This window comes from Bacillus rossius, chromosome 8, assembly GCF_032445375.1.
Source record: "Bacillus rossius redtenbacheri isolate Brsri chromosome 8, Brsri_v3, whole genome shotgun sequence".
Classification (NCBI taxonomy): domain Eukaryota; kingdom Metazoa; phylum Arthropoda; class Insecta; order Phasmatodea; family Bacillidae; genus Bacillus; species Bacillus rossius.
Genome location: NC_086336.1, coordinates 65,420,420 through 65,439,995, shown reverse-complemented (window position 1 = coordinate 65,439,995; position 19,576 = coordinate 65,420,420). Strand labels below are relative to the sequence as shown.

The following is a 19,576-nucleotide window of genomic DNA, read 5'->3' as shown; positions in this document are numbered from 1 at the left end:
GTTGGCTTGTAACGCGTAATGGCCTAGGTCCCCGCGGCGTGAATCAAGGTTAGTCTAATAACCTTGGGCGTGAATGACCTGCACAGCTGACGCCGGGTAGGGGCTGGGCGGACCGCCTCTCAAGGTCACCGTGGCAAGAATTACTAACCCCTCCCGTTGCAAACGTTTCGTGCGGGAGAAATGTTCACTCCAAATTGCGCGCTGCTCGTCTCATGACAACTAAAAAGCGCCTGGTAAAAGAAGTTGGGGGGGGGGGGGGGGGGGGGGGTCTTTGTCTTGAATTAAATTGCGTTACACTTCTCAATATAAATACAGGAATCTTTAAAACTGTTTAGTTTGAAACGAAATAATCCTGAAACTATAAGTAAATACTGCATATTTTGTTGGCATCGTTTGATGTTTCGTTACTTATTATGGTGCGCGTTGTTTGCTTTTGAATCGGATTGTCCCTCCCCCCCCCCCCCTCAATCCTTTTGTAACAAAATAATTATGGTGAACAAAAAAAATAATGAAAAGGCCGAGTTGGCTAGTGCTAGAACGCAGGTTTACCATCTATGCAATCCAGGTTAGATTCCCGTCGCGGCTTGGTCGCACGGCTTTCCGCATGTAGCAATCCTTCCGGACAACGCTATTGGTCGGCGGGGTTTCTCGAAGATATGCCTGTTCGCTGTCCCTGCGTTACGGCGCTCGCACCCTATGCACCTCGACCTATCTCGGGCATTATTCACGATTGGCTGCTTCCTCGCGCGATAAGAGCAGAAAAAGTCGTGGTCAAGCCGATATTTTGTAATGCGGAAAGTGCCGAGATCGCCGATTTTTCAGAGTTTAATATGCTGTTATCTTCTCAAACTATTAACAAATTATGTTGCGTTTTATTCTCTACAAATCAACGTTCTATTTGTTACAAAACACGAGTCAGAAACGTCAAGTGTATTAAAAAAGGTATAAATAAGAAGTTTCGTTCTGCAGTTGTCAGGCAGATGACAATACTATACTATTAGGTATGTAGTGTAGACTTGTATCTAAAGTTATATATTTTTTGGTTTCGCTTGCAGTAAAATGTAAAATAAACATGAGTGATAAATTTACTTTGAAATATTTTATGTACCAAAACTGTTGTATGGTTTTTATTTAAACGAAGTGGTGTTGTATCACACAGTAACATCCAGGAAGCGTAAAGAAGGTTATAAAATGGACGCCGAAACAGATAAGCATAAAATCGGCGTTCCTTTAAATGAAAAAAAATATATGTTCTATCCGCTCTGTCTGGTTATGTGTGAAACGGGCGTGATAGTCCATTGTCGTGTCGTCTCTTGTGCTGACTCGTCCCGCCCCTATCAGCCGTCCCTCACTCCACCTTCTGTGGCATTCCGTTGTCCTACTAGTTCGCGGGATCTCCACATGATCGCTCGTGGCCGAATGAAGCGCTATCCTGCGAGGAAAAAATGAACCACTTCAACTGACCGCGCACGAGAAATATTATTTCCCTCGCACTCTTAAGAATCATTGTTCTCAAAAGATTTCATTTCAAAGTTGTTATTTTGTGTTTTTTGTACCATTTTTATATTAACTATACATTTTTCCTTAATAAATTGTATTTAACGTGATCCGTACTACCGGCACAACAAAATTACTTTTTATGAAGCGACAAATCAATTGCCGAATGTGTTTTGTAATCCTAAGTGTTTTTGGATTAAGTAATTAATATTTTGGTAAAAATTACTATTAATCTCTCGATGGGAAACTTTCAGATTTTGTTACTTGATTGTTTGAAGCTTAATCTGTAAAATAAAATTAGTTTTAATTCTTTAAGTAATTTGCAACACCCAAAAAAATACCCAGTTAAGCATCACTGAATCTGTCATAGTTGAGTTGCCTTCTACTTCTACATTCTCTCTGACTGTACAGTAGTTGAGCCTTTGTTGCACGCACCCGCTGACACCCCTTGCTGTTAGGCCGCGCGGAATCCCGCCTCCCCTTCCCAGCCCTTCGGACATCAGCATCAGCAGGCTGGTGTCCGACCTTGAAGGTTAGTCACACAAAAACAATCACTTTCCAGGTTCAAGGGACAGAGTGAGCATCAGAAGGAAGAAGTCAAGTTCGTTGTATGTATTAAACTGGCGCACCGGGGGTTTTAGTGTCGAGTATTGATGGGTAAACAACTTCCGGGCAAACCTCGCGCTTCTCGTCCTCGGAAACGGAACAAACACGCGAAAGCTGCGAACCAGATGTGGAGGAAAAAAAGAACATCAAGTAATATTGACAATGAGGAAGAGGGGTAAGCAAAAATATATTAATAAGTTGAATTTCATCGAAATAGAATAACATTTAATTTTACATGAAACAATACAGTTGAATGTTTCAAGTAATACATTTCTATTTTGTGTGTTTGAATTGAATCTATGTGAGAATTTGAAATATGGTGAAGTTAATTGATGTCTTTCCCAACGCGAATTGGATTTGGAAATGTAAAATTAAATGCATATATTTGCAATCTTGAGTATTGTAATGCGCAGTTTCAAACTTAAGAGGTGAGAACTTATTTCCCCATATATAGCGTTAAATTCTATATTTCTGTTGGTATTTTACTTTGTTGCAGTTATGTATGTTCAGCTTTACATTTAATAACTGCAATTTTATAAGCACGTTGAAGCTGGCTATCACTGTGTACTTGGTAGGACGCCAGCTTATGGTGCAAGAGGTTTTGTGTTCCATTACCGGCAAGGTTAATTTTTTTGTGGTCATAATTTAAATTACTATGTAAGCCATTCCCATAAGCAATGCAGCTTATATACCCAAGTATTACAGCTAGATAACATAAAGGTTCACTGAAACTTGATTTAACTTATGCTTGAACAACAATATAAATAGTGAAGAATTTTTCTTAGCTGTTTTTTGTATTGTAACATACGACTACCAAATTTACAATTTATTCTTTCATTATTTTCTGTATACTCTGTGTGACCTTTAATTTCCTATTTGTGTTGATCAAAAGAATTCTGAGACTGTTACAATCATGCGTGTCAGTAGCCAGAAGGGAAAAATAGATTGAAGTTATTTAACTGAAATAAAATCCGGAATGTATTTGACGAACATGTGTGTGTAGAATGTTGAGACCACAAACTTGGCCGAGGCATGTCGCTAGGCAGGTGGGTGTCGGAGTACTCACACTGCAGTAGCTAGCTGCACCCCTTAGTTCCGACAAGCACTGCTCACGGCTCGGCACGGCCCGGCGTTATACTAGGCGTTCTGAAAATATGCAGCTCAGTAATGAAAACGCAATATTTGTGTATGAAGATTCCACTTTACCTTGATGCTCAGCCGTGAACTTTACTCATTTGGTAGATTATATGCCCTCTGTTTACAGTCTAGGAGAAAGTTTTCTCCATTAAAGTGCAACCACGTTAGACTAGTATATTTATATCAGGTCTATAGGGGTCAAAAAAAAAATAATACTAATGCCTAAGTTACGAATGGAAGTGATTATCTCTATTTTTAAAAATGTAGAAATTATTTTCCTATGCACCTATTAAGAATTACAACAGTATTGCATCTACGGTTACGTTTTCGTAAGGTTCAGATTAATTTCCCAGAAAAGCGTGTTCGAAAAATACGTTATTCCGCTGCGTCCGGCGCGTGCATCTACAGGAAGTAGTTCAGCAGTCTTCCTCCAGGCAGCAGCACCTAGGCGCGGCTACCCCCACCATTGTCCGGGGAGGCGGAGCCTTCTGCCTTCCCCTCGCGCGGGCCTTTTCCCCTCTTTCCAGTGATGAACCCTGCGGAACTGACAACCAGCGAAGTCTCAGAATGCATCGTTCCTCTAGGTTTAGTAAGAAGGGAAAAGTGAAACACAAACTAAACCTGAGTGCCAAGCCCAAGAAAAGAACAAATGCAGTTTTATTGGAGTACTGGAGAAAGAGACGGCAAGTTAGAAAATGTATTTACGTAACTAAATTTTTTAAACCGTCCATGCCATGTAAATTGATTATTTTAAATCGTTAAATAGTGCTTAATGTGAGTTATTACGACGTAGCTACTATATCAGAAACTAAAATATGAATAAGGGAAAGTAGATTTAATTTACAGTTGAGGGTGTGTTTGGGTTTTATTGCTCGATCACTTAGCAAAATAATCATACTTTAAACAAGTATTTTATTTAATCCAATCTTACAATCGACACAGTTTTTCTATGTCAGTAGGGCTATAGTTTTGGTCTGTAGTATTTTTAGCTGGGTAACTGGGAAATATTTATCTTTAGCTATGGTGTAGCTTTTAAGCTTTGTTAGAAGTACAATTTACGACTTACGTCGAATACGGCAATAGGTATATGGTTTTTAATATAACCTGGCATGTGCGATCATACGTATACAAAAGGATAATTGGAATTCATATTTACGACGAAAATATATATCTTCTAAAACAGGGTTTCATTGATTTTCTCTTACGTTTGCGTGCAATTGGGTTTGTAAGTATAATACTACTAACCGCACAAAACTTGCAGTACTAGACTGAACTGTGAATATAAACTCGTGGTGAAGTTTGTTTGCTTTGAGTAATCACTAGAAGTCATTTTAGTGTACATTTTAATATAATGTTTCATTTATTGTAAAGTGATTAGCATACGGTCAAACAAAAATTACTAAACTAAACATATGTTCCAAAATTAGGCCTAGACTAGTTGTGTCTATGACTTACACTTCATTTCACTATCTAATATCTTTAATCAAGCAATTCTTGTGTGTGTGTGTGTACTAAGATCTGGAAAACGGCTAACGATATAGACGAAAATTTGTATTTTGATTAAGTTTTGTTTTTTAAGGTCATCTATATGGGTGTCTTCCCTCAAAATATGCATTTTTATAAAAAAATAATAATTATCTAAACTTTCTTTTTAGCCTGGTGCGGACATGGTGTCAAATAAATGCAGGCTGACATTTTCTTTCTTGTCTCTACTAATAATTGACAATCGCTGCGCTATCTATGCATTTCCGTGTTAACTAATTAATATATGTCATTGTAAACCCAATGTTTTTACGTATTTTGTCATTTATTGTTATCACTATAAATTATAAAATAAATTACAAAGGATTGTTGTGTTATAAAGTGGTTTGGCACATCAATACGTTTGGAATCAACCCTAATTTTTACGAAAGTCACTAAAAGCGGGCCTTTTTATTATTATTATTATTATTATTATTTCGAAGATCATACCCACATCCTTACAATACTCATTTATAGAGACCTGCAAAATTCGCGGATTTATTCGGTGATAGGCTAGAATTCAAACACATATACCTCTTAGATAATTTTGCTATTGGCTTACTGTTCATCTGGACGAATCTCAACCAGTTATAAACCCTCAACCAAAGAAGGATCGAATCACAGACAAACCAGCTGAGACGACTTACAAGTCGGCAGCCAATGAACTTGCGTTATTTGCCCGAGTGTACAGGGGTATGTGCAGTCTATCCTGAAGGCCATCGAAACCGCGAATTTTGCAGGTCTCTACTCATTTATTATTTTTTGTTACATAAACAGATACTTATTTCTATCTATGCCTAATAAATGCGCGTATCACGAGATCGCCTCTATGACAGTATGCCCAGTTTTGTAAGAACATAAATAGTTATATTTGTGAAAGCGCGCGCGTCTTGACTAGAGCTGTAGCAAACCGTATGTATTCGGTACTGAGTAACGGGTGCGGCATCTAGTAACGAGTAACGAAATGTTACACACGAATGCATTTCGTTACTCGCATTTTTCGTATGTTTTACGCATGCGCGCGCTTATTCGTTACAAAGAACGATGATTGTTTATTGTATAATTTGGAAATTCGTCGTCCAAGTTTTTTACAGTTTATGTGTGTGTAGACAAAGTTTGAGATTGTAACAGAAACAACGTAAGAAATTATTTTTTACAAATTATAAATATGTATGTTTTTGTTTTTTATTATCGCGTATTTTCACGTTTTTTGTTCTTATCTTAAAAGAGATATTATAATAAAGCCGCTCTAATGAGATTTAATAATTATTTCTTGGTTAACAAAAGCTGTTAATTACCAAATATTTTTAATTGTTTATATTCGATTTATTATTATTATTATTTATGCGACGTCATACTGTACGCGTGCGAAATACGACTCGATTCGATGCTGTTACATAACATAGCATGTGCCATGTCATGCGGTATCAGAACCAGAAGTAACGAGTAACGATACGAAAGTAACGAGTAATAATTGTTATAGTAACGAATACATACGGGTACACTTTTTTTCGTTACTTTTACACCTCTAGTCTTGACTGGTGGGTCGAGGCGGTGGACAACACGTGACGTCACTTCGCTGCCTGCGCAGAAAGATGCGCGCCCGTCTGAAGCAACCGCCCTCCACTAACCGCGAACATTATCAACCAAGAGGGGGCGGGGCGACAGGAAACCTTGGTAGGGGAGGGGCTGCGGTGGGAAGTTCAGCCGCAGAAGGGGAAGTGTACCGCTTCCAATGGAAAAGGTGGGGGGGGGGGGGGGGGGGGGGGTGTGTTAAACAGACAGAAATTCAGATTGCCTGGTGCGCAGTTATGTCCAGTTGAATCTTAATTTTTCAGTTTTAACTTTTTTTTTTCCACACAGATTCTAAAATTGTACGATCACGTTTAATCAGTAACATCTGACAAAGGTTAACATTTAAAGCTTTTGTATTAATTTAAACTTGTCTCCCAGACATTGCTAATAGAAAAATATTGAAATACTATTTCATAAAGCACTATTTAAACTTCAGAAAATAACATACTTAAGGGGATTGGTGCATCAGCATCTCAGTAAAAAAATATATATATTTGTTTATTATTCAGCTGTAATAGAAGATTTTGAGTGTCTGGTGTATAGTTAATATTTTTATTTTATTTTTAAAACCAAATTTATTGTCAATTTTCTGGAATTTTTAACATTCCTTATTAAATAAAAAGTATAACGAATTTAGTGGCAAAACCGTTCTAGGTAAATCTTCAAACACGATAGATTTTATTAAAACCATAGGTAATTGTATATGTAATAATTATTAATTTAGTGTATTTACGACTTGAATTTTAATAAATTAGCTGTTACAAAATGTGATATTCATGTGCACGTTTTTAAGCATTCACGTTTAATTATAATTTAAAAGCCTTTCATTATGTCGTCTGAAGGATTGACTTTATTTATGTTAGTGACCGGAGTTCAGGTGACGTGTAATATCGGTGACGTGTGGCCAAGCGCGCTGGACTGGGAGACACCTGTCGGCAGTTCTCCGAATTCTTTGCAACCAGTGCTTTCTCTCGACTCTGCCCTGCGCCGGTCCTCTGTTGTTGACGAATGGGAGACGGGAGAATAAAGAGATTTTGCGGGAAACCAGTTTGAAGGTCAACACACTCTTTTTAAGTAGACAAGAGAACGGGTTTGGTGTAGCACGGTGTATACTTAACTGGTTCGTCTCCTGTACTATTAATCATAGTGATATTTATTCCGGAATGAAATTCCGAAGAAACCTCCACCAAATTTCCGATGCTAACACATATGTTGGTTCACAGAACATAGGGCAAGAATGAGAAAAAGGTTCAACTGTTGTCCGTAGGATAGCGCTTCAGTCGCACGCCCATCGGCCAGGTCATTTTCTGCTGCCAACCTTCCCTCCCCATCACCATTGAATATATATAACTTATAGAAGTCGCGAGGGGATACGATTTATTCTGCCAGTTTTGGAATCAAAACTGAGGTAGTTGCAAGCTCCCCCGCCAGACAGCTCTGCTTTCGAAAAGAAGGCACTCGTGGTTAGTGTCTCCCACGCTAGAGCGCTATAGTATCGCTTGTCTCAAGGTCGCGCGCGTATTATCTCTCTCTTTCTCTCTCTCTCTCTCTCTCTCTCTCTCTCTCTCTATCTCTCTATCTTTTGTATTTTGTTTCCGTTGCTGTGTGGAGGGCCAGCGCATTGACAAGGCGGGAGGTTATGCTCGTCAAAACGATACGTAAATATATTGAACACAAATGTATTTTGTTTAAAGAACCGAAAGCAAAAAAAATATTCCTTGAAATATTACACAATTATTTAAAAAGAGCCGCATATATCAGTACTTCATTGGTGTTGGATTCCAGATGGTGTAATAAATATTGTATTTGAATAAAAATCGGTCCAATTGGAAATAAAATAAATATTTTATTCACCAAATTAATTAAAGTACCTCATAGAATCCACTTTAATATAATTCAACCAAATGTACGCAAAGAGGAAATTATAAAATACCAGACACTGTTATATAAATAGTTGATCAGTGTAAATCTGTGCACGAACTTAGTCATGCATTAATAAAAACTTTAGTAAGCTCTAACACAAGAAACTCGTTTTTATCGGGGAAAAATATTGTATGTCAAAGAAATAACTAAACAGTAAACATGTACATACATAATATTTATGTTCGCATACGTGCAGTGAATATTATTTTGCAGTGATAAATTAATATTTTATTAACATGGCTAGATCTAAAAAAAGTTTATACAAAATTTTAAAAATATTTACTACCTATACTTTTCAGAAGTAAAGTTGGTTTGTAAATTCTCCTTCAGGAGCATTATACAACACAGTGCATTAAATTGCGTTTCAAGTCAAATAAAAAAAAAATTAAAAATGGGTGGAAGTAAAATAAAAATACCACAAACAAATGATTATACGTACTATTTTATCATCTTTATAATTTACAAATAATGAGGGCCCAGTAACTTTGAGTTAAGTTGGTGTATAAAACTCTAGCGAAAAACAGTTCTCTGTATTCTAGAGTTGTTTGAAGAGTTTATTTACATGCACAAAAACTTTCAATGTAAAAAAAGCCACATAATTATCCTACCATAGTAGGTGACATTTTTGACAGTTCGTACAACGAAATTTGTGACTTTGACATATGAATTATATGAAGCATTAAGAATTTGTGAAGCAATAAACAAAACTAACACATATTCATGTAGTGCAAGACTAGCTAATCATGTATTAATAACTTTTGTTTATTTTACAGTAAAATATTCAGCGGCCAAAGACTTAATCCGTTGCAATAAATGTAATCTAAAGCCATCTTAAGTGAAACAAACTGTGGCTAAATGAGGCCCAGTAATTTTGAGCGAAATTGTAATCGTGCAAGTTCCCATGTACCACAGCTGTATTTACCTTATATTATATGTATATGCATAATAAATTTAAATATCACTTAACAACTTAAAAAAAACAAAAACAGAGTACAATATAAATTTCAAAGAATTATTTCATTCTAAATATCAGTATATAAAACTCTTCCATTGCGTATAAAAATTTTTACCTTTTACTTCCGTACATTCTTAACGATACGAAACATGCACAATGCCATCTAATGACATTTAACAAAACTATTGTGTTATTGTCCCTAGGTATTCGTTACGTATACGTTTTATACGTTAAGTAAAATATTTCATTGTCGAGCTTTAGCAAACGACTTACACACGTGCAATCACTGACCCGTATAGAGGAAAGTTTATAAATCAATGACTCGTTAGAAAATGTACGTGTTTGTTTCATCATCTGTGAAATATGTAAAAATATGATCGTGTAAAACGCAGAGGAATAATCAACTGTCATATGTCAGGACTGAGATTATTTGTCAGAAACGTTTGTTGAAAGCTTTCAAACTAGCAATAGTTCTAATGAAGGAATAAATAGCCCAGTCAAAATATGCTAACATTTCGCTTGTACTCGGATTAAATCCGATATTTTTGTTACACTTTGCACGTATTCAGTAGTGTCCAGGGGAATTAAAATCAAAAGTCATGATGAATAGGAAGTGAGGTAGTCAGAAACTAGAAAGGATTATAAAAAAAGGCATTTGTTTTTGATTTTTAAAACAATATCTCGTAAATGAGTAACCTTAAAAGAAAAAAGGTTTTAATAAAAAATGAAAGAGTATTAAAAATCCTATAAAAATTATTTTCACTTTTTCATTTTTCTAATATTGTTTGAGATAGTTTCACTTAAAAAATGAGTTTTTTTTATTTATCTCAAACCTTTTTCCTATAGCAACTGACCTATATATTTGTGAACCGTGCCTCTTGTATGCCAAATGCTGTCACTTGACTTTACAAGACATGTTTAAACTAGAGTCCATGATGACCCCAGAATTAAACATGTTTACATGTCAGGGTTACTTCTCAAAGAAAAGAACTGATAGCGTTTGGTCAGACAGACCACAGAACAGACTTAAATGCGTAACATGAAAATTGTTGGAAGCCTCACACGAGGACGAGGATTCACTGACAAGTTCTTGAGCGAGTGGACCTTGGGAATGACTGCATTTGCATCTGCTCATCATTGAAGAGTTATGCGCTACTTATTTTATATCTTTGAACAACTAGATTTCTGACAATATCGAAGAAGTAGGGATGCCACAGATTAATATAAGATCTCTGCTTAGCTAAATAATCACCCACCATTTCCTGGAACACAGCAAATCATCTATATAGCAACTGGACTAGTAGGGGATGCCACAGTTACCTTTTTCAATCTATAGTAATCGGCGAGCAATCAATACAGAGTAATGTTGGAAAAATTCTAATCAAGCATTGTCACGAAAAGATCAAGCTCTCCCTCGGGCGAATATTAGCTTCACTATTACATTCAATTGTAATAGCTCATTTATCATTTGTTAGTTTTCCAGAGGATAACGATAAGTGAAGAAAAATAGGATGACTTGATCATGTATATGCAGTATGAGTTGGCTCCATTTCATTTAGCTCTCTTTGACGAAGCTGGGATACGCAAAACCAAGAAAGCAACCCTGTACATGTTTTATGTGACGAGGGAGAATTTGGACTTGGAGAACCCTGACTTTGTTCTTAATGGTGGATTCTTACTACACAGTCATATAGCCGATAAGAGGTACTGATTCCTCTATTTGCCCAAAATATGTCAATTACATTATCATTTCCTATTTATCATGACTGTTGATGTGACGTTCCGTGCAGACCACTGAACAATTGAAACACAAAATCATAAACATCGGATTGAAATATACTTTGACTGGGCTAGAAGTCTATAACACCTCGTGTTTAAATGAGTACCTAATTTTTAGAATCTCAATATAAGTGTCTTCCAGGTGAATGTTTTTTCTGGATACATAATAAAATATTTTTGAATTTAAATTGTTCATAACTTAAGTAATAACGGTAGAATTCAAAGTATTTTAAACAGTTTTATCTACTTAAAAAAAGTACGGAGGTGGTTGTGTGGATCAATGTTTACCACGTTTTTGTTTTTATTTTTGTATAAAACAAAAGTTCGAACTTATGTTTTTCTTACACTAATCCACTTAAAAAGTATGTTCTCTGGTAAATAAACGCAAAATTTTTCACATGACGTTTTTTGACAGCGATCATTAAGCTACTAACATCTTAATATTGTAAAGTAATAAACAAAAAAATACTAATGCAGCTGCAGTCTATCTACTCACAAATAATTAATTGTTTAGTTATTTCTTAAGCACATTTTGCAATCTATCTTAAAATTTTGTTGAAACGCTTGCCAAACAAATGCATTTTATGACAGACGACGTGGGTAATACTTGGCTAAAACTTTGCGTTTATTAAAATTTACATCGAAAATTAACTAGCGTTCACTCGGTTTTAGTCAAAATGATGAAATTAAAAATATGTGGTTGCTGTAATATAATTAGTTTTTTAAAGTAATTAAAACGTGGCTATTTTAAATATAATAGAAAAGAATTCTTTACTAATTCATATTAAATAATTAGGACTTTCCTCGCATACTTGCGTCAACTTTTTTTTACACAGTATATAACTGATAAATAATGTAAAACAAAATTGGCAAGTTATAATTCACAACTTCCCTATCATTATTTTTAACTGGAAAACGGAACATTGATGTGCCTTGTGAACCGATCCTCGTATTCTGACAACCCGTGTACGCACATTTATTACCCTTCAGCATGTCTGAAATTATAAAATTATCAATGCGAAATAAAGTTAAAATAAGTAGGTATTTAACTTTTAAATTAAATCATATTTTAAACTCAACACGGACTGAAGGCCTGATACAAAGTTCTTAGGAGCTAATTTTCACTTTACTAGGGTACACAATCCCTCGATACAGTGATCCCAGTAACTGTCTTCTCCCGGGGTTTCGTGGCTCTCAAAGGCAGTGGTAAGGAATACTTATCGTCAAGGTCGCCGAACGGTGCTGATACCAGCTTCCCGTATTTGGGAGGGTGACTGGCTGGTTAACCTAGTACGCCCTAAGACCGCTAGGGGCGTGCGCTGTCGATACCCAGCGATTGAAGCGATCGCAGCGGCGGAGCTTGGAACTACAACAATTCTTCTGCGAAACCGGACAGAAAATTTAACCTGGGCTCGCGACTTCTATACATTATATATATTCAATGCCATCACTCACCTACCCAGGGCTTGTTGGCTCGCCCCCTCCCTGGTTGTCGCCCTCTCCGCTGTTGCCAAATTGCAGACGGAGCGATAGAGTTGGAGTGCACTCTACGGCATTTTCGGTTCTGTCAAAATGACAAAGTGGCGCAGAGGTGTTACGAAGGGCGAAAACGTTCAAAACGCTCTTTATTTATCAAGAAACTGAATAACGGTGTTAAAAGTAAGAAATCGTTGGCAAATGTGGTACAGACATCAAGAGTGGAGAAACACGGGTGAGTTAAAGCAACACCTATTATTAAAAACAGACAGATGGGTAAAGGTCTCAGAAACATTGTATTTAAATGTTTATTAATGCCTAACGAAAAAGACACGTTTCCGTAGAACAATCACACATCCAAAAATTAATTTATTCACGACTAATAAGTAGGGCCATGAAGTTCGTGAAAAAATTGGAATGCCCATTAGACCGCAAGAAGGTATGCCCACGCCAACGGTTTCCTCCTTGTGACTGGTGGCCGCCTGCAAGAGAAGACAGCCCTATTTCACCGTGCAGTTCAGAACGCGTTTTCCCCGCACTGGATGGCTGTGATTCATGTACTAATAGTCAGCATGTTCTTGAACGAAACTGAACCAGTCACGAAACACAGACAATACTACAGTGTTTTAACTCTCAGCTAGTCTCGAAATATTTTCGCAGAAAATGCATGCTATTATTAATAATGAAGTGATGAAGATAAACTTCGTATTTCTGCACTATTAAAATATAATTAATGATTGCTATTTTTAGATTTAAAATAATTTTGATTTACAGCAGCTGTTTACATAAGTGTTTAATATTTTATTTCATAGTGTATCACTGCAGTTCAATTTTTAATAATAAATACAATATTTTAGTCTATTTAATGCTTAAAGGGATTAAATTATTTGTGCGAAAAGGATTTATTTCGTAATAGTATTTTCCTGAGACACCTTCCAATTTTACGGTAATAGTGTTATGTTGTTTCGCTATCGCTTTGCTGCATCATTTTTAACCAACGTTCAAAACTTGTTTTCATGGCAATACAAATGTGAAAATATACAGTATTTCTCATGGTATTCGTTTATTGCTATGATGGTTTATGTCAGCAACTTTGCGCGAAATTGCAAATATTTTCTTTATTCCTAAATGTTACTATCCGATTTCTGCTTTCCTGACAATAGGTAAGGAAGTAATTTCTCAATAGTGTAGCTGTGTGCACACACGAGGGCTGTTTAATATAATTATGTTGATATAAAATATGTAAATATATGCAACTATAAAGAATATTAGTTCAGTTATAACCAGTTATTTTTGTGTTTTGCACGAGTGTTCCAAGAGAATTCCTTTCGTTACGGTACTTTTAAATGGTTTCAACCAAAAGTTTGCAGTAAGTGTTATTGAGTACAATTTAAAACGTGTTTCCAATTTAATGATAGGCCGATTCGGGTGTGTGTGTGTGTGTGTGTGTGTGTGTGTGTGTATATATATATATATATATATATATATATATATATATATATATATGTATTTGGATTTAATATTTTTTTAAACAAAGTCATTTTTAAAATTTTACATTAATGTTACCTAAGCTCAACTCGTTAACGGAAACAATTTTTTACTTGTTTTCATTATTGTCATTAGTATATTACTACAATCAAATTCGCGAATATTAACAGTTAAAATGATTGGTTAGAAAATATTATTTACATTGCGTTAATTACTTTGCGCCGTTTCTCATATATATTTTATGGATTTACACTAGATAACGAATAATTTACGAATACTTAAGATAGGTGTATGCAAATTTTATAACTCACTTTGATTGCCTTACCCGCCGCTGCCCCACTACAAGTGCGCCGCTTTAAAATTTTTGAATACTGAATATTAACATGGAAACTATAATTATAACATTTGTAATGAATTCACCGATACCTTAAATACATTTATATTAACAAATAAAATTAATTAAGTGGGTTTTACAACAACTTGTATACTTTAACAAGTATTATAAATGTTTGTTTACCCTAAAACATGTATCCTCGCTATCTATGGCGTCCATGTTTTACAGAATATCATTTTATGCCACCTTAAGTGCTCTCCCTAGTAGCATTGAAGTTAGCGGCAAATTTACTTTTTGGATGATCATAACACACTATTTATCAGAACTACGAATTTGAAAATTTTGCACTCACGAGTAGAAACTACAACAATTGTGGGTATAAGTTTAAATTATTTTTTGAGTTTCGAAATATGAAATTAAAAAAATCATCAAATGTCCAAATTTGCGTCAATTTTGTACTGTTTGGTAGAATGAAATAAAGTAAGCTTATATGCAAAGAGATAATTTTATTCTGAATAAATTGGTGTAATGAAAACCTATAGGCCTCGCTTTAAATTCCAAGATTTCTTATCCGCAGTTTGTGAAAGTTTTGGTATATTTCCAACCGTCTCGTGCTGCAGCTAGACCTCGACGGAGCCAGCCGAGGGCCTGGCAGGGGGAGAGGGGTGGGGGAACACGGGCTGGGAGGGGAGGCAGATTACTTGTGCGTGTGTGTGTGCGGAATTCCCAGTTCTGCTTTCAGTGTGCCTATCCACAGCAGGGAGTTACGAGGGTTGCTATCTAGACCGACGATATAACCTTGTGATTTTTTAAAACTACAATCTTAAAGCTTACAGTAATATAAATTTTCTAATGAAATAAAGTACTTAGTGTTCAAACAACACACTGAAGAACTACAAATGGAAGAAAAACAAAGTGTACCGAAGAAACCGAGACGTCGCTTGAAGCTTAGTGAACCACGCAAGAAAAGGAGAGCAACTGCTTTAATCGCGTATACTAAAAATAGGTAAGCTACATAAAATTACTCGTTATTTGTTAGTGAGAAAGTTTATTTACCAAAAACGTTAAAAATAATTTTGCATGAAAAATTTACAAGAGAACTTTCCCCTCCAACCCTCCCAGGCCGTCTCCCCCACCACTTCGCAAGATGACGTATTTCGCTCCGCCCACCTACTATCACCTCATTATATGTCAGCCGGTATTAATTACCTACATAGTTACCATAGCCATGACACGCGATCCACACGCAACCCAATGCTATCTATCCCAGTGCACTCATCCAAATGTCTGTCGGGATCTTTTGCAACCGTGAGTAGCAGGCTCTGGAATAAATTAGACCAAGCGACAAGGCAAACAAAAAATCTAGCATCCTTTAAGCACAGGCTGAAAAAACATCTTTGTAACAACTGCTTACCATGACCACTTCACTGCTACCCTACTGCTTGATTGTGTGTGTGAATGTGCGAGTGACTGGTTTTAATGTAGTAGCACCTAATGTTTTTTTTCTTTTTTTTTTCGGTTTTGATACTTTTTGCTGTATGTTTAATTACTTTCCTTTTTATGTATGTCTATGCTTAGTTTTTAATTACTTTATAATTAGTTATGGTTGAATCTTTTGTAATAGTTAATATTTGAACATTAAGTTAAAATTTTAATTTGTTCTCCTAATATTTAGTCTATATCATGCTTAGTTTTTAATATTCAAATCTTTGATGTAATTGCAGAAAAGTGGTTAAGTGTAAGAGAAGGCGTGCCGCCTTAACTTCGCCACCAATAAAGACGATAAACAAACAAACAAACAAACTAGCTGCAGCACGTAACCAGTAGCCCACTGCGCTGAAACTTTTGACTATGGAATTGAAATGTATTTCATAAATAATTCGGACGAATATATTGAGATGAGGAGATATATTTGGTAACTGTAACATATTGCTTTGAAATATAAATGACATGTAGTTCCAACGGGGTTTCTAACTGTAGTTACGTGAAGTAAGGCATTGGAGCTATGTGCCGGCTTGTAGTCCTCTCTAAGGACTGTAACCATGGTTCTGTAGCGTGTATGACCAGGTGTAAAGTTGAGGCACCTAGTCTGTTTCGGAGGGATTTGGTACATCAGTGTGAAAAAAAACAAAACTTTATTTGTATAATGTTGAGTTGATGCGAAATGTCTTTGAAGCTTGCTTCTGAAGCTTCTCCTCGTGCAAAAAACAACAGATTGTGAATGCATTTCAATTTTTGTTTTACAAATGTGCGTTTCAGAAACTCTAGTGAAATTCTGTCAGATAGGCCTTAAGGCTGTTGCATGGGGAAAAATATTTTTTAAATTTTAAATTGGGAAATTGTTTTTCTTATTAAAAGTATTATCAAAAACATAATAAATGCATGATTTTTTTTGAATTTTTTTTTTATCAAGTTATTAATGTTTTTTTTTTTTTACTTATCACTAATTGGAAGTAATTGCGATAGTTAATTGTATTTCATGTATAAAAAAATTTGAGTGTGTTTAGAAACCTACTACCTTTGAATATATAACTTTCATACAGTCGTAGTGAATCACCTTATCACAAATATATATATATATATATATATATATATATACTTTTCAGCAAAAAAAAAGTAATTTTTACTCATGAGGAGCAAAAATTAATTAACTCACGTTAGCATTTCATTATAACTTAACAAAAGCCCATTTTTTTCTTCTATAAATAAAATTTTGGATGTAAACCGTAAGTTCAACGGTTCTTCTGTAATTTTTAGAGGTGGGTCGAAACTTATCAACCTGATACTTTGTCACTGATACGCGCCTGTATCAGGAACGGCAAACGAGTACACTTGAAAAGTATCAGAGACTTTAGTATCAGTTCATAATTCGCTTGGAACAACACCACGGCCAATGAGCGCAGTACCCGATCGCAGATGACGGGCACTTGGGCGGAGCTTGTGTATGGTCTAAGCAGGGGAAGGCGTTGAAGCCTTGAAGGAGAGGCGCAAAGCGATATTGTTACAAGCAGGGCTGCCACTCATGGGTTTTTCCACCCAGATCTGGGTTTTTCCAATGGTGTTTGGGTTTCTGGGTTTTTAAATAATGAATTCCAACAATTCTAGGTTTTTTTATAATTTTAATTATTTTTATACCTAAAACAATAATAAAGGTAGTAGCTACTGTATCTGTTGCAATATCTGTTTGATAAATGCAAACAAGTCTATGTGTTTCACACACAAAAATACATATAAACACAAAACTAGTTTTCAAGAAGCTAAGTCGAATATTAAATTAGACACATTCTTCAAAGAGGCTTGCAGAACACAAAACCAATGCAACAATTAACCTTCAAACCAATCTTGTAGAATCAGACTCTGAATAAAGACTAACGTACATGATGCAGTTTTATAAAAACAATTACCGGTTTAAAGAATGCAGTGATGGTGTTTGTTTTGTCATGTATATATTTGTAGGTTTTTTTATGATATGTGCTGGTCCAAGAATTACTTACACAGCCATTTTGCTGCAGTGTAATTTTCTTGTATTGGTTGTATTTAACCGTTTTCAGTCTTGTAAGGTAATTAATTGTTTTATATTAAAACCAGTTATGTTTATATTTTTGAATTAGTACGCGAACATTTTCAACGATAGCATTTTAGACGCATCTGGGTTTTTTTGTAGGTTATCTAGGTTTTTCATGAATATCAGAGTGGCAGCCCTGGTTACAAGTCGTTTTGTTTATTGTCCTACTTCAAAGTACGCTCAGTGCGCAGTGCGTGCACCGTCTCGTTCAATAATAAAACTAATGAAAATTTAATATTAAAAAGTACATTAATACAAGATATAATATTTATATTTGTGCACCTAACAGCTATAAAAATGCAAATAAATTCTCAGTTGACACTAATAACAGATGTAATCAACATATGGACTTTCTTTTTTCGAAAACAATTAGTAACTAGTGTTTTTATACATTAAAAATGCACGATTTTATCAAAAATAAAAAATAAAAAAACAGATAGGTACATTAGTGAGCATACTATATCAATGTTTACGTTTCAAATGTTTCTTCAGATTAGTCGATGATTTATAACTCAGTTTTTGTTTACACAAATTACAATTAGCAAACTCATTATTTTCCGTGAAAAAATTCCACACAAATGAAGTCTTTTTCGTGCACTTATCCATTCCTTATTTCACTATAAAGATACTAACTACAAAGCATGACAGCCCGCAACATGGTGATACACGGCCAGGACGAACTGCAGTGAATGTTGAACTGATTGATACTGGTTGTATCAGGCGGGCATGAGAGTATCAGAGGTAGAGAATTACCAGGCGTGATAAATAATGTATCAGATTCTCCTTCCGGTCGCACGGTCTGCGTACGCGGAGCTTTATTTCCTCCTGGGACCGTCTGATACAGAAGTATCAGAGACTTGTACCTAGGTACATTACTGTGTCAGTATCAGGTTGGGACAGATACCGAAAATTGCTGTAACAACCCACCTCTAGTAATTTTCGAATTGGACGCGCGAGAGCGGCAAGCCGCGCGTCTGTCCACGGGCCCAGCGCGTGGCGCGCCTGGCGGCGACACCGGCAACTACGTGCACCTCGCAGGCGATTGTCGCGCTAACCTCAGTTAGCGATTTGTTCAGTTTCGTCGGAGTGAGTGAGTAAGTGGATGATTCAGGAAATTGCATTTGTGTAGGGATTTCATTTGAATATGGGTCACAGTGTAAAATTTCCAAGTAAAGTTTACAAAAGAAACAAACGAGGCAGAATGGCACGGGCTTATTGGAGAGCGAAAAAAGAGAAATGTGATGTATCCAAGAATCTGGCTGCAGACACTTCATCGCCTTCAACGTAAGTATTATTAACTGTGTTTACAAAATTTATTGTTCTGTAATTTTATATACCTATCATTAAAGTGTGTGTATAACATGGACGGAACCATGATTTATTTTTGTTTATGAAAAAAAAAGGGGGGGGGGGAGGAATACGTCATCTAATTAGCAAATTTGACATTAACTAGGCCTATCACAGCAAAACCTGTTGTAATGATAGAATATCAAATTGTAGTCTCCACATTCAACATTCAATGCTGTAAAACATTGTTAATTAGTAAGAAATGTGGACTATCTTCCTATTTTGATTTCCTTCGGTCATTTCGGCAGGTTTAAAATTTAAATAATTTTATTAAAGCTCTTAAAAGAATTATTCCAAAATATTATAAAATTCTCTCGCCTGCTCAGCACTAATAAAATAAAAAAGATAATATTTACCTTGAAGCATGGCCCAG

General features: G+C 35.7%; 1 protein-coding gene across 22 annotated transcripts in view; it reads left to right on the top strand.

Annotated features, from left to right (window-relative positions):
• The window catches only part of LOC134535104 (uncharacterized), a 305,166-nt gene that overhangs the window by 109,449 nt on the left and 176,141 nt on the right, over positions 1–19,576 (top strand). Inside the window, exon 2 of one of the 22 annotated variants that reach the window (XM_063374008.1) lies at positions 15,034–15,297. The exons of 20 other annotated variants lie outside the window; for them this stretch is intronic. In XM_063374008.1, the coding sequence (XP_063230078.1) occupies positions 15,191–15,297 (107 nt within the window). In that variant the 5' untranslated portion in view covers positions 15,034–15,190. Of the gene's footprint in view, positions 1–15,033; positions 15,298–18,543; positions 19,141–19,576 lie in introns of those variants that run through there. One more of the 22 variants, XM_063374001.1, reaches the window with a different exon arrangement.